This window comes from Rhodamnia argentea, chromosome 8, assembly GCF_020921035.1.
Source record: "Rhodamnia argentea isolate NSW1041297 chromosome 8, ASM2092103v1, whole genome shotgun sequence".
NCBI classification, from domain to species: domain Eukaryota; kingdom Viridiplantae; phylum Streptophyta; class Magnoliopsida; order Myrtales; family Myrtaceae; genus Rhodamnia; species Rhodamnia argentea.
The window spans coordinates 27229006-27243293 of record NC_063157.1 but is presented as its reverse complement, the minus strand read 5'-3'; the positions used below and the strand labels follow the sequence as shown (position 1 = coordinate 27243293).

The 14288-nt window shown below is 41.8% G+C and overlaps 2 protein-coding genes across 2 annotated transcripts; both read right to left on the bottom strand.

Moving 5' to 3' along the window:
• Positions 1-4540: 4540 nt before the first annotated feature.
• Positions 4541-8276, bottom strand: LOC125316105 (protein CNGC15b-like). The gene is made up of 7 exons (XM_048283322.1): positions 8180-8276; positions 7444-7990; positions 7147-7359; positions 6411-6709; positions 5889-6006; positions 5414-5650; positions 4541-5286 (listed from the first exon to the last, which is right to left on the bottom strand). The coding sequence occupies exons 1-7, from the start codon at positions 8218-8220 to the stop codon at positions 4621-4623; spliced, it is 2121 nt and encodes a 706-aa protein (XP_048139279.1). The 5' UTR covers positions 8221-8276; the 3' UTR covers positions 4541-4620.
• A 1710-nt stretch (positions 8277-9986) lies between these two features.
• On the bottom strand, positions 9987-13457 carry LOC115738177 (protein CNGC15b-like). The gene is made up of 7 exons (XM_030670712.2): positions 13245-13457; positions 12462-12993; positions 12168-12380; positions 11701-11999; positions 11457-11568; positions 10981-11217; positions 9987-10848 (listed from the first exon to the last, which is right to left on the bottom strand). The coding sequence occupies exons 1-7, from the start codon at positions 13289-13291 to the stop codon at positions 10177-10179; spliced, it is 2112 nt and encodes a 703-aa protein (XP_030526572.1). The 5' UTR covers positions 13292-13457; the 3' UTR covers positions 9987-10176.
• Between the last annotated feature and the right edge of the window lie 831 nt (positions 13458-14288).

Genomic DNA, 14288 nt, shown 5'->3' with positions numbered 1-14288 from the left:
GTATTTACAGTCCAACTGTCGGTCCTGATGTCATTTAATTCGTATTGCATCACAATAAGATATTGCTTCATTCCTCAGTTAAAACTGAGTCGAGAAGAAGCCAAGAGTTGACTTTGGCAATAATGAAGATCACCCAGTTCACATTCACATGTCACGGCTGCTTGTAGACCAGGCTTATCTATGATTGAATGTGTTTGGAAGTACATATAATGTCCACTTTGACGAATAAGGTTAGGCGTGATTCTCTTTCATTATCTCATATAAGAATTTGTGGTAGACATTTGTATAATGTCAATGCATTTCATATCGAAGAGTACAACAAGTATTTATAGGAATTTTGAGATGATTATTTATGGTACAAGATATTATAATATCAAGAGAAAATGACACAAGTAGTCCCTAAACTTTGGCTCAATATACAATGTAAACCCTAGACTTTTAATTTGACTAATATTGTCCATGAACTTTAGCCTAATGTGTAATGTGGTCCCTGAATTTTCAATTTATTCAATGCGGTCCTCGAACTTTTGGAACATGTTCAACTTAATCCTTGAACTATAAGAAAATGTCCAATGTCATCCCTGAACTTGAATTAATAGAAGGACTACATTGAACATCTTCCTATTACTTAAGGACTAAGTTGAATATGTTCTAAAAGTTCATGGACCATATTGGTCAAATAAAAAATCCATGGACCACATTGCACATTAGGCTAAAATTCAGGGACCTTATTGGTTAAATTAAAAGTTCAAGAGTCATATTGCACATTGAGTCAAAGTTTAGAGACCATTTACATTATTATCCCTAATATCAACTACAATAAAACACAATCAATCAAGGATATACACAACAAGGGAATCATGAAAGATACGGAGAACTAAAGGAGATATGAAGTCTTCTAATTATCTCTAACATGTTAGAGTTATCCTAATGTGGGCTTATATTAATTGGGATTGTAATAATTGACTTGGTCTAATAAAGATTGGATATAAAGATTCTTAATGGGCCTAATATGGGCCTGGCTAGTGTGGGCCGAGTTCGGTCCGGCCCGTGATGAGAGGGCCCGCCAGAAACTCTATTAATAGCGCTCAGTCCCTCCTCCAACTTTTAAGGATTCATAAATCACTTCACATAAAGTTCGGAGAGAAAGTGAAGGGCGTCTCATCGAGCCGATCATTCGGAGGGTAATAGAGGAGAAGATCTAGAGTTTTGGATCATCGCGATTCCGCTCGAAGTACAATGGATTCGAAATCGGGTGCACAAACTCTTTATTTTCTCCGTATAGCGTTCCATTTCTAGCTATGGTAATCCTGGGATAGCCGCATTAAGGTTTGTAGCGGCCAACAATTGGTATCAGTGCGGTTCCATAGTCTAGATTTGGAACATTCAGTTTTTGCTTGTTTTCGAAAATTTTGACGGATGAAAGTTAAATTTTATTACATATTTGAAATCAACTCGTCGTTCCGAGCATGTTGAGGAGTGGCCGGCCTCTGCGGGAGGCTGCACGCGCGCCACGTGCCATCGCGTTGACGGAGCGGCGCGATTCACGCGCGCCCAAGCGCAGCGTGCGCGGCATGCCTTAGGCGTGTGCGCAGCACGCGTGCGCCGAGGCGGTTGCCGCCCGCGCGTCGCACATGCGACACGTGTCTCGACACGTGTCGCCTCCCGGTGAACCGGCTGGCCCCACGTGGCTGATGACGTCAGCGGGCCACCGCTTTTGCGTTCGGGTTGACTCGACCCATTGACCGTTGACCAGGTCAACCCGACCCGTTGATCGTTGACCGGTTCGACCGGTCAATGGTCGAGACCGAAACCGGTCGGACCGGTTTTAGGTGGACCGGTCAAACCGGTCGGACCGGTCATTGGACCGACCGAGACAGGTAGCACGTGCATGGCACGTGTGGCGCGTGAGCCCCACGCGCCGAGGCTTTAGGAGGCGCGTGTGGGGGCATTCGGGCTCCGTTTGGGGTGATTTTGATACCGGCATGCTCGTATGAAGATTCTCTACATTGTGGTATATTTATTTTTAAATATTTTGAGCTTTTAAGGATTGAAAAATGCATAAAAACCCTATATATGTGTATTTAGGGGAGTATTTTTGGCATTTTTCTTATATTTCCATATAGTTTTGGAAATACTAAGGCAAACTCATATGTGTTTGACCACATACAGAATGTGTAGAGTATTCTAAAGTATTGGCATGTATAAAGGTTAACATGCATCAATAAATGAAGCAATATCATTGGCATCATATGTGATTTTAATGACATCTGTCCATGTCTTTAAGTTTAATATATATGTTGAAGGTGAGACATAAAGATTATATTCTTGGTATGAGAGAGTTTCAAAGATTTAATTGGGTTGTGACCACCAAAGTGGCACACTTGATTGAGTTTGAGAAATATCAGTCTCATATTGTGATGGGATGTCTCCTATTCTAATGCATGATCATACTCCCAAAGGAGGTGATTGTGTATTGATTATGGAGGGATACATGTGCAGCTTATGGTTGAGGATTGACTAATCTTAGTGGTTCATCTACCCAAAGGTGATGATTCACGAAGATTGGAATATATTCCGATAACCGCCGACATGTGAAGAGTTTACAATCAGACGTTATACAATCTACCCAAAGGTGATTGTATGATGGTACATGTAACTCTCTAGTTGCGTACTTATACGGTTTTTTAAGTTACACAGTACTCACTTGATGTTGATTATATGCACTGCTTGTTTTTCCAGTCACCTTCTCTGTGAACGGCAACTCCATTACGATTTAGGTTCTTCATGGTTCAAATTTTAAGAAATGGAGAGAGGATTTTCTGTTTGCTATGGAACTAGCGGATGTTCATGTGGCTCTTTATGAAGATAAGCCAGCTAATCTCATTGAGACCAGTACAACGATTGAGATGGCACGTTTTACTGCTTGGGAAAAGAGCAACAGGATCTGCTTGTTATCAATGAAGCGATCCATACAAGAACATTTAAAGAGTAGTCTGCCGGTTGACTGCACCGCGAAAGAAATGATGGAAGTTTTGATGGCCAGAAACTGAGTATCATCTAATGCTGAGGTTGGGACACTCGTCTAGGTACTTTTTAACATGAAGTATAATATGGGTGCAGGAGGAGTTAGGGATTATATCCCGAGAATGCTGAATTTGCAAACAAAACTTAAGATTCTGGGTATTATAATTCCTGATGCCATTATGGTACATCAAGCCTTAAACACCCTTCCCCCTGAGTTTGGTATGATCAAGACCGGTTTCAACACACAGGATGAGACTTGGTCTATTAATGATTTGATAGCCAAGGTGGTGGCGGAAGAAGAAAAGCTGAAAAAGGAAGGGGGGCATTACGCCATGGTTGCCTCCGGTTCTGGCACTAAGAAAGGTATGGGGTTCAAACTTCGTACTCGTAAAGGAACTCATTTTGCCACTGGTTCAACTAATAGTACGGGTCATAAGAAAGTGTCCTTTAAGAAGGATAATGACCGCTGCATCTTCTGTAAGAAGAGTGGTCACAAGAAAAAGGCCTGGTTCAAATATAAGAATTGGCTGTCTAAACGTGAGAATGCAGGTATTGATTCTTTGGCATCTGTTTGTGAATCCAATCTATCTGAAGCCCCATCTAGTTCATGGTGGTTAGATAGTGGTGCAACTAATCATGTTGCGTTTACCATGCGGGGATTCACAAACCAGAGGAAGCCAAATCAGGATGAATCAAACCTCAAAGTGGGAGATAACAATAAAGTCGACGTTGAGTTTGTGGGAGATATAATTTTGGTTTTAGAATCAGGTTTCAACTTGATGTTGAGGAACACTTTTTATGTACCTTCCTTTAGACGGAACTTAGTGTATGTATCATGTTTGGATAGGTGAAAGCAGCGACGAATGATCACATCCAAGACAAGACAAGTGTTTTAGCGTCGTAATCAACGGGATGAGGCGCTAAATTGCTCTATTCATGGAAGATCGGTGTGGAGGTGAGAGGAAGAGTATTTGTGTGAAGTGCGCAGAATCTGAGTGATGCCGAAGGCATCTTCCCTGTGATGAGTGAGCCAATGCGATATCTGTGTGAGCTCGTCACGTCGGCGGGCCGTCTCCTCTAATGGCTTGAATGTGTGTTGCCCTTTTTACCTTTTGGTTGTCATGAATATGGGGACAACATCAAAAGCGTCAAAAATTGTGTATAAGCCTCATTTTAGTACCGCAAGTTTTCGCCAGCTCACTTAAGTGCCAAATCGAAAGAAAAAACGATCACTTACCAAAGTGAAAGAAAATAGAGGAGGTACCAATAACATCCATTCAAGTCCATAACCCATTGCTCTTAATTTCAGTAATGCTAAGAACTGTGCACTGAATCATACTGGGTTGTGCAAATTGAGACGTAGGTATCCGCCAGCCATCCTGATCCTCTGTGTATGTTACTGTTTTTCATATTGAAACTGCTGTCACTTCCCTAGTAGCAGTCTTCGTAGCAGCTGTCTGTTCATAATATTGTACATCGATAGCTGTACCTGCTACAGCTGAAGTAGATATCTATGGTAAAGCTGTACGATATGCACAAAACTGCAAGTAAGTGCAAGGCCTCCATACTTTGTGACATTGCCATCATCAAGTCCTAATATTCTGCAGCAAAATCCAGGTCCACTGGCTTCTGCATTGTGTTGGCAGCATCAGAAGTTGACCCTGCATGTCGATTCTCATCCCTTCTGGTGCTCTCTATCAGCTCCGTCGCGTACACATCCCAAAACAACCGTGAAGGTCTAAACTTGCCATTCACACCATCTTCAATCTCTCTGAGCTTACCCTCCTCCTTCGACTTTTTATGACGGCGCCATGCTGATTGAATGAAACACGCAGCCCATGTTCGCCACTGGTGCGAGTAGAACCTAAACTTGTGCCTCAGTTCTTTGCTGTGTAGTCTTCTGAATTGCGATCCTACGAACTTTAGGTCCTCAGCGGCAAGAGAAAACGCTTCCACTTCTTTCACGGCTTTGACTGTGCGGGTGGAAGAGGGGAGGACGATGCTTGTGCGTGGGTCAAGGGCCCATGTTAGCAGTTCTTCGCCGCAGAAGTCACCCGGGACTAGACGGCTTGAGTTGAAGAATCCTACACGTCCACCATTGGTTGTCCAGGAATCAAGGTGACCCCGGAACAGGAAGAACATTTCTCGGACTGGATCACCTTCACGTACTAAGTACATGTTCCCTGAGCACAAAACAGGCTTTAGCCTCTCACATATCGCGTCTAGCATTCCCTCATCCATTTGATTGAAAAGTGGCACCTGTTAATCACAGATGTAGATGAAGAAGAGCCGGTTTTCTTTCGGAAAGGATATCATAGCTGCTTCCACAACGAAAATTATACTGCAACAACCAATGCAAAGAAGCATATGTGATTAGACAGCTTACGCGTCGAACTAGATCAAAGCAAAGATGGCGATTGATATTTCTGTGCATGTCCATTGGGAAGTCCTTGATAACGGATTGTTCGTCAACACCTCGAGTGGCCACCCACTTGTATTGGTCGTACATCCGAATAGACTGTCTCAGTTCTGGAGGAAGATGTCTGTGGTGCATCCATTGCTCTGTATCTATCCTCTTAAGCCTCCATTTCTCTAACTGGCTGTTCGCAGTTTGAAGGTATTGCTACCAATGACAAATGAAACAAGATTTCCCCATGATGTCGGGTTGGGTGCTTAAAAAGAACTGTGAAACCAACTCTTTGTATCAACGATTACTTCAGAAACCACGCAAAATACCTTCCACTATCGAACTATATTGACACGATAACGAAGGCAACAATATCGAATTAAGAAAAGGCATGGAATGAATACCCTAACTAGACCACTGTATGAGTGAAACTCAAGATGCTTCGGCTGCTTACTTGCATATTTCCGATGAGCAGGGCAAATAAAACCAGTCCAAGAGTAGCGACGAGAATTGTAAAAAGTAACTCGGCAACGTAAGTGCTTGCCGTGAATTCAAGATTCTGGCCTATGCAGCTGTTAACATAGATTAGAAGAGAGCCTTGTCAGTGATGGACAAAAATCACTCGGCATTGTTACTAGTCGGCGAATTCACACTCTGCAAAATCATGCATTCATAATCCTTTCTGTCAATGAAAAGCAAAAACATTACATTATGTCAAAGATTCAGTTTCAAAAGGAAGTGGAGACATGCAGGGATCTCAAAAGTGCACTAGCTCTAAGACAAAAAACAAACAATTCTTGCCTAGTTCGTACGAGATGTCTAAAAAAATTTTCTCAACAGCATCGACTTCTTGTATGCTTTAATCTACCGGTGCACTGGTAAGTTTCATTGTTCAAATTTGAAGCAATGACCTGTAACCATTCTAAGATAGAAAATTCTCCCTCGGCAACAGTAAATAGAGCAATACTGAGCATACCTCAAGTTGTTCAGACCCCACCACAAACTGTAAAAGTACTTGCTGAAGAATTTGCAGCTTCCTAAAGACAAAGTCGCAGCAGTGGCATAAATGCCAAATTGAATGGGGCTACTAGAATCAGTTCCGTTGCACAGAGTCGTGACATTGGTCGACCCATACCAGGTGACTCTACCAGGGTCTTGTGCATAGCGACAGTCAAAGAAACTGTACTGGCATGAAGGATTTTCTTGATCACAGGCCCTCCTCCAGCAAGACTCTTGTCGCCCAATTGATAGAAGATACCAGCAAGCTCCTGAAACCTATCAATGTAACATGGAAACAAACAAATTGCTCTTTCATGCAGCCTAATGAGGACCGTATTTACATGACCGTTTTATCAAACGAGAAGAGCAGAACAAGACCATAAATTAATCTCCTAAAAAGATGGAGAGGATGAAACACAAAAGCATGTCACAGACCTATTAATGGACGCTCAAGTACAAATAGGAAAATGGCATGACTATGTGGATCAAAAGACTGCATGGCTTTGTTAAATCAGAATTGCTTCCATGAGCCAGCTGAAAGTACCAAGGAATTGCCTGTTTAAATGCATCTGCTCTTGGACTAAATGATGCAATGAGATTTGCTCATTGTCAATGATCTTGAAACATTGCCGGAACTTGTTTTGGACACACAGGAAAAGTTTCATTCCCCATCGGGGAACATGAATTTAAAAAGAAGGTTTTGCTTCACTTACTTGGCTGGCCAACAGGTAGAGCATCAGGTTGAATGCAGCCCCTTCCCATGCTTTCTTCGCTAATCCACCACCAGCATTACTAATTCGCAACCGGAGTGGAAGTATAAGAAAAAGTCTTGGTATGTACTGAAAGAAGATGACAAACAGGAGCACGTTCTTTGCTTTTGTAGTGGTCGAACCCGCAAGGCTAGGAGTAATTGCCCAAATTAATACCTGAAATGAAAAATTATGATTAGTTCCAGCAATTGCTTCATGGTAATTAACTGCGGTAGTTATACTTAAACAAAAGGATGGAACCTGAGGAAGTGGGAGTGCTACATAGAGATCGATCCAGAAGTGGCTGCGCAAGTATCTTGACGCAATCCTTCTATAATCTATAACAAGCTCCCCTCTTCCAAACACCCGAGAAGAGGGTGCCACGAAAGCTGTGTGAAACTGAACAACAACTTGAATAATGTAAAAGACATCTGCTATCGATCTAATGACCGTCAGGAGGATCTTGAGGCCAAATCCATCATACAAGCACAGATAATTGTCGTTGACTGACGGAATGAAAAAGAAAAGAGGATCCACAAATAGACAGACCAGGCAAGCCATCAAGAAGATTTTGTTCCATCCTTGGACTGTTTGACCTCTCGGATCGAAAATTTTATTCTTCACCTTCTCATAGTCCTCGGAGAACACTCTGCACAGAACTTTGGATTTCAAGAATTCACCAGCCTTCTGGCTGGTACTCTTGATCAAGGCCAGGTTTTGACTAGGGGAGTCCTCATTCGGATTCAGGTCGCTCAAGCCGTCCTGATTCACCGTTGGCAGTCCCATGCAAGTGGATTCATCTGCTACTCTGTATTTTATGCCTATAAGAGTTATGCCTCCATACATGCAATTCAGTGAACATTAAGTTGAAAGCATTTCGGCATGCCATCCACTAATGTTTTGTTAAGAAACATGGGGCACTGAACTATCATTTGTTATAAGATCTTTTGAACAGCACTAGAAGTCTCTCAGAAATTGAAGAAAGAGAGCTTTTTACCTTACAGAGCTGGGCCTTGCATTTCTATTGCCACCAGCCATTTTTGAACTCTCTGCGAATTGTTCCTACGAATTAGTACATATCGGTGTGGTTTAACAATGATGATAATATTTTTTTTTCTTGCCTGCTTCGCCAGACAGGATAACGAAACAATAAAAAAGAAAACGCGGTCAAACACGGGCAGATGTTAGCACATCGAATGCGTCCGTCATTGCACACATCATTTAGGCTTATTTTAACTCCTCTTCGGTCATGAAAGATTTCCTTTAGGAAGAAGAATATTGGGAAATTCTATTGGTTTTTTATTTCTTTTTCAAAGCTAAGAGGTTCTGGGCTGAATTACAAATGCCATGAGGCCGAAAGCAGAAGGAATTGTTCCACCTGAACCAGTAAAACTGCAATGTTTTTTGTTTTTCCGTTTCTTGTACTGAACCTGAAACGAGTTGACAAAGGTCCAATAAAAAATGAATACAGGATGACAGCTCTTGCATCAAAGTCTGGAGATACTAGGAATTAACCAAGTCAGATACATCTGCATGGTGTGCTGAACTCAATCAAGTATTAGACCTTTTAATTGTTCCTAGAAGCTTTTTGTCCGATAATAGTGTGTACTTATTAGCATCTGTAATTAGCTAAAACAAATTAGGCCTCGAGTAATGTTGATCGCTTGTTCATTACGTTAAAAGTATGCTTTCGTTCAGTAGGCTGTTAAAATAGTGCAAAAAAGTCAAAACAAAGGTTTGGTTCGATTTGCGTGTCTGCCAAAACATTACATTAGACAGTTCTGATGCATTCTGTGTGGACTTTTCTGGGATTGGCTAATAGAAGCCGGCAAGATTATGAGTATTTAAAGTCCAACTTTCAGCCCTGATGTCATTTAACTTGTATTGCATCATAGTAAGACATTGCTTCTTTCCTCAGTTAAAATTAAGTCGAGAAAAAGAAAAGGGTTGACTTAGGCAATAATGAAGATTACCCAGTTCACATTCACATGTCACGCTTGCTTGTAAACCAGGCTTATCTCTGACTGAATGTGATTTGAATTACATATACATTCTTCCTTTTTAAGTCCTTTCTGACGAATAAGGTTGGTTATGATTCTCCTTCATTATCTAAGTCGAACTGAAGACTCGAGCATGAATCAAACCCACGTTTGAAGAAAGTCTAATAGCAAAAGGACAGTTACAATGTCACATCTACATGCCGAGGTGGCATTTCACTGCCCATATAATAGGGCCTTATATAGTATAAGCTTATATCCTATCCAACCAGATAGTGATCGGCAGGTTTGACGTGGGAGATGGAGAAAACAGTCCTTTCTAAATAAACTGGGATTAATCTGCAACAATGATCTGGCATGGTCAAAGTTGATCTCTCAGCAAATAAAATTTAGAGTTTCACAGGCAGTCAACTTCCGAGTGACCTCACTGAACTCTAATTACTCATCACCAATGCACAGATCTTTATAATATCATTCAGTCAATGACATCTTCCAGTCATATCTTTCCTGTCAAATGTTAACTGGCCTAGCTACCTCTAAGTGATATCCTTAAGTTTGATGGACATGTGGTGCTCATGTGATATTCAAATTGCATCGCATCATCCGATTTTCCTTTTTTCTATAAACAACTAAAGAGTTGGTCAGCCAAAATGATTGTTTTCCGTTGTGCTAATGGTTTTCTTTAAGGCAAGCACACATATGATTTACAAACTGAGGACACAGGAAGGACAAAGAAATTTGATTCCCATTTACAAGATATGACGCAAACTCTGCTCACTGGATGACCACAAGGTTGTGCGAACTGAACCAAAATTGTCAGTCTTAAATCTGAATCTGCACATGTGATATGTCTATGTTGATTCTGATGCATTTCATAATGTTCTAGTAAGAGCAACAACAGTGTATACATAAAATTGTACACCAATGTACAGTACAGAAAGCGCAAGGCTTCAAGGTGAATCCTAGTCTGATTATGGTAGTATTGCTGTCAACATTCCTAGTAATCTACCGAAAAATCCAGGTCCACTGGCTTTTGCACTGTATTCACCGCATCAGAAGCCGACCCAGCTTGATTATTCTCATCCCTTCTGGTGCTCTCTATCAGCTCCTTTGCATATACATCCCAGAATGACCTCGAAGGTTTCAATTTCCCATTTGAACCCGCCAGACCAGCCATGGGTTCACTCGACTTGGTTTCCTCCTTCAACTTCTTATGACGGCGCCATGCGGATTGAATGAAACTTGCAGCCCATGTGCGCCACTGGTGCGAGTAGAACCTGAACTTGTGCCTCAGTTTTTTGCTATGTAGGCTTCTGAATTGCATTGCCACGAACTTTAAGTCCTCAGCTGCAAGAGAGAATGCTTCCACTTCTTTCACTGCCTTGACTGTGCGCGTGGACGAGGGCAGGACGATACTTCGCCGCGGGTCCAGGGCCCATGTTAGGAGTTCCTCACCACAGAAGTCACTGGGCCCCAGACAGCATGAGTTAATACCTGTGCCGCCCCCGTTGGTCGCCCAGGAATTGAGGTGGCCCCGGACTATGAAGAACATGTCTCGAATTGGATCACCTTGGCATACTAAGAACATGTCTTGTGTGCACAAGATGGGCTTCAGCCTCTCGCATATCGCATCTAGCGTCCTCTCATCCATTTGATTGAACAGTGGCACCTGATTGATTCGTTATAGAAAAAAAAAGCAGTTTATCTCATGAGGTGAAAAAAATCCTAGTCACTTCCGAATCTCCTAACAACATTGGTCTTCACTTTCAAATTTGGAAGTGCATGTTATTAGTGTACTTACACGTCGAACTAGATCAAAGCAGATATGGCGATTGATCTCTCTGCGCAGGTCCTTTGGGAGGTCTCGGAGAAGGGCTTCTTCATCAACACCTCGAGTTGTCACCCACTTATATTGGTCATACTTCTGAATAGATTGTCGCAGCTCTGGAGGTAGAAGTCTATGATGCATCCACTGTTCTGTGCCTATTCTCTTGATCCTCCATTGCTCTAACCGGATGCTCGTAGATTGGACGTATCGCTAACAAGAACAAGTGAAGGCATATTTCTTGAAGATGATTAGAAGACTAGTGGGAATACTTTGCTTCAAAAACCGCACAAAAGTAAAATCAATATTGAACTGTCATTACTAGAGATGAAGGAAATATTTTTCAAAACGCTGAATAGACTCAAGATGCTTTGATTTTTCCAAAGAATCAGAATAGAATTGGTTGAAGGAGAGAACTGAGAAATTCTTTAGCAAATGTTGGTGGAGCTTACTTGCATATTTCCAATGAGCAGTGCTAACAAAACTAGTCCAATAGTCGCAACCACGATAACGAAAAGTTCGTCTCCAATATAAGTGGCTGGCACAAGGTTTTGCCCTATATCGCTGTCACATGGATCAGAAGATGGCCTTGTCAGCAATGATAAGCAAATTAGCTAGTGGACGCAGGACTAGCATTTTTCCAGACAGTTTCTAAAATCATGGTGCTGAATGGTAAACTGGAATCCAAGTACATACCTCAAGTTGTTCAGACCCCACCAGAAACAGAAGAAGTACTTGCTGAAGAATTTGCAGCTCGCGACCAATTCAGTCACAAAATTAGAGTACACACCCCATTGAATCGGAGTGTCAGCATTGTTGGGGTTACACAGATTTGTTAAGTTGGTCAAATTATACCAGGCATCCCTTCCTGGGTCTTGAACATGGCGACAATGGAAGAAACTGTACCTGCACAGCGGTTTTTCCTGATCACAGACACTTCTCCAGCAAAACTCTTGTCGCTCCATCGCTAGCAGATACCAGCAAGCTCCAGCAACCTATCCACATGAAATTGGTACCTTTTTAAACATAGTAAGTTGATTTCCGAAGTTTGAGAAAATGAGGAAATTGTTCTTCGATAACTACCTTTTTTATTAACCGAATACAGTAAGCAAGCATTGTGTTTTTCTGAAGCTCAAATATATAATGAATTGGCTGAGACTTACATGGCTTGCCAACATGAAGAGCATCAAGTTGTATGCAGCCCCTGCCCATGCGGTCTCTGTTATTCCGCCGCTAGCATCAATGATCTCCGACCGGAGTGGAAGTATAAGATAGAACCTTGGCAGGTACTGGAAGAAGATAATGAACAGGATGTGGTTCTTCCTTTGAGCCGTCATTGAGCCCGCAAGGTTAGGAATTATCGCCCAAATTAACAGCTAGAATGAAAATTCAACGGCAATCAATGCCAGCTATCGCTTGATGGTTACTAACTGCTATGCTTAGCTTATAGACAGTACCTGAGGAAGGGGGATTGCCGCAAAGAGATCGATCCAAAAGCCTCTGGACAAGTACCTTAACGCGATCTTTTTCGAGTCTATAACCAGTTCTCCCCTCCCGAAAACCCGGGACGAGGGTGCGACATAAGCTGTTTTGAACCGCACGAAAATCTGAGCTGTGTAGAAGGCATCAACCACCGATCTTATGATCGTTATGAAAATCTTGAGGGCCGATGCATCTTCTAAGCACATTCTGTTGCTGTCAATAGATGGCACTAAGAAGAAAAGGGGGTCCACAAATAGGGACACCAAGCAAGCCATAAAAAAGATTCTGTTCCACCATTGAATGGTTTGGCCTCTCGGATCGAAGATATTGCTCTTCACCCTATCATAGTCCTCGGAGAATACTCTGCGCAAAACCTTCACTTTCAAGGATTTTCCAATCTTTAGTCTGGTAGTTTTTGAGCCCAAGTCATGGCACGCAGCGTCCTCATTTGATATCTCGCCTTCCTGAATTCTTGGGATTTCTTCCAAAAAGGATTCGTCTCCTACTCTGTAATTTCAATGGAAGACTGTTACGAAGCAATTAATCGATATGTTTCTCACACACACCGTGCCACCCTCACTCAAATAGGTAATGAATGTTGTAGGCTGGAGGCTCGACAAAAAACTTTCCGATTGCTTGTTCATATCATTAAATTTTCTTGAGAAGCATAATGTAATTCACAGAACTCAATTGCCAGCAGAAGTTTGAACAGATGCTAATCAAAACTTACCCAGAAGTTCAAGAAAAATAGAGTTTACCTTCCGAATCTCGCCCTTGCACTGCTATAGCCCATCACACTGGTCATGAATTGTTCTTGTGACTCGGTCTGTGATACAAGAAGGCCAAGATATCAGTGCCTGCAGAAACAAGTGTTGAACCGACAGATGATTACTGCATCTGCATTTGAAACCGCAAGATCGAATAATAATAATAATAATAATAGTACGATAACATCTTATGTTTGGCCAGAATAAAATAGTATCTTATTGCTTGCTTGCCTTCGCAAGTCATGACAACATAAAGAAACCTTATCAATTGCTTTAATAATATAGAGAGGAATGAAGCTTTATGAACTCTCCAACCTTTCACAGTCCAAAAGTTTAAGTCAAACATGTGCAGACGTTAGAACATCAAAAAAATCTGTTCACACTCGATATACAACTCTTCAGAATTGTTTATTCCTTCTTGCAATTGACAACTTTCATTTTATCAAGGACACATTTAAACTTATAATATTTCTAACAGGTTTGGGATAAAGGTAATATTGATGTTGATGTTGATGTTGATGTTTCTACATTTTTTTTCCAATGTCCGTGTAAGAGGAAGCCTGAACAATGACAACTGCCATGGAGGTACGACAGACATAAATGAATCATGCCAGACTGAAATATATTCATCTAACTGTTGCTTATAATTTCTCTTCTTGCACTGAGCCCTATCACAGTAAACATTTGTAGCACAAAATGACTGAAAATACTCAAGGACTAATGAGATGGAGGTGAAAGATATGAAAGAAAGATCTCCCTCCAAGTCGTACATACGACTTCCAATTCTCACTTCAATGCTTTCTCTTGATGAACCTACCTCGATCCCGAACCACACGGCGTAGAATACGACAACGGGTGGACAGCACACGCCACTCGCTTAGCACGTGATTAGATAAACTTCGACAGAAAGGGCTTCGACAGTAAGAATTTGCCAAAAACTACAGCGAGCTGTGGAAGTGTGTGGGGGTAAAAGAGATGAACCCCAAGAGGCATATCATAAAGCTTTCCCCCAGGGGAAAAAGGTGAGAGATCGTA

Coding starts and splice junctions, on each gene's coding strand:
- LOC115738177 (XM_030670712.2), bottom strand. CDS start 13,291: ATGACCAGTGTGATGGGCTATAGCAGTGCAAGGGCGAGATTCGGAAG. Junction 12,994..13,244: donor GCAAGGGCGAGATTCGGAAG/GTAAACTCTATT, acceptor TTGAAATTACAG/AGTAGGAGACGAATCCTTTT. Junction 12,381..12,461: donor CGGCAATCCCCCTTCCTCAG/GTACTGTCTATA, acceptor TTTTCATTCTAG/CTGTTAATTTGGGCGATAAT.
- LOC125316105 (XM_048283322.1), bottom strand. CDS start 8,220: ATGGCTGGTGGCAATAGAAATGCAAGGCCCAGCTCTGTAAG. Junction 6,710..7,146: donor TCTACCTGTTGGCCAGCCAA/GTAAGTGAAGCA, acceptor TTACATTGATAG/GTTTCAGGAGCTTGCTGGTA. Junction 6,007..6,410: donor TGGGGTCTGAACAACTTGAG/GTATGCTCAGTA, acceptor CTATGTTAACAG/CTGCATAGGCCAGAATCTTG.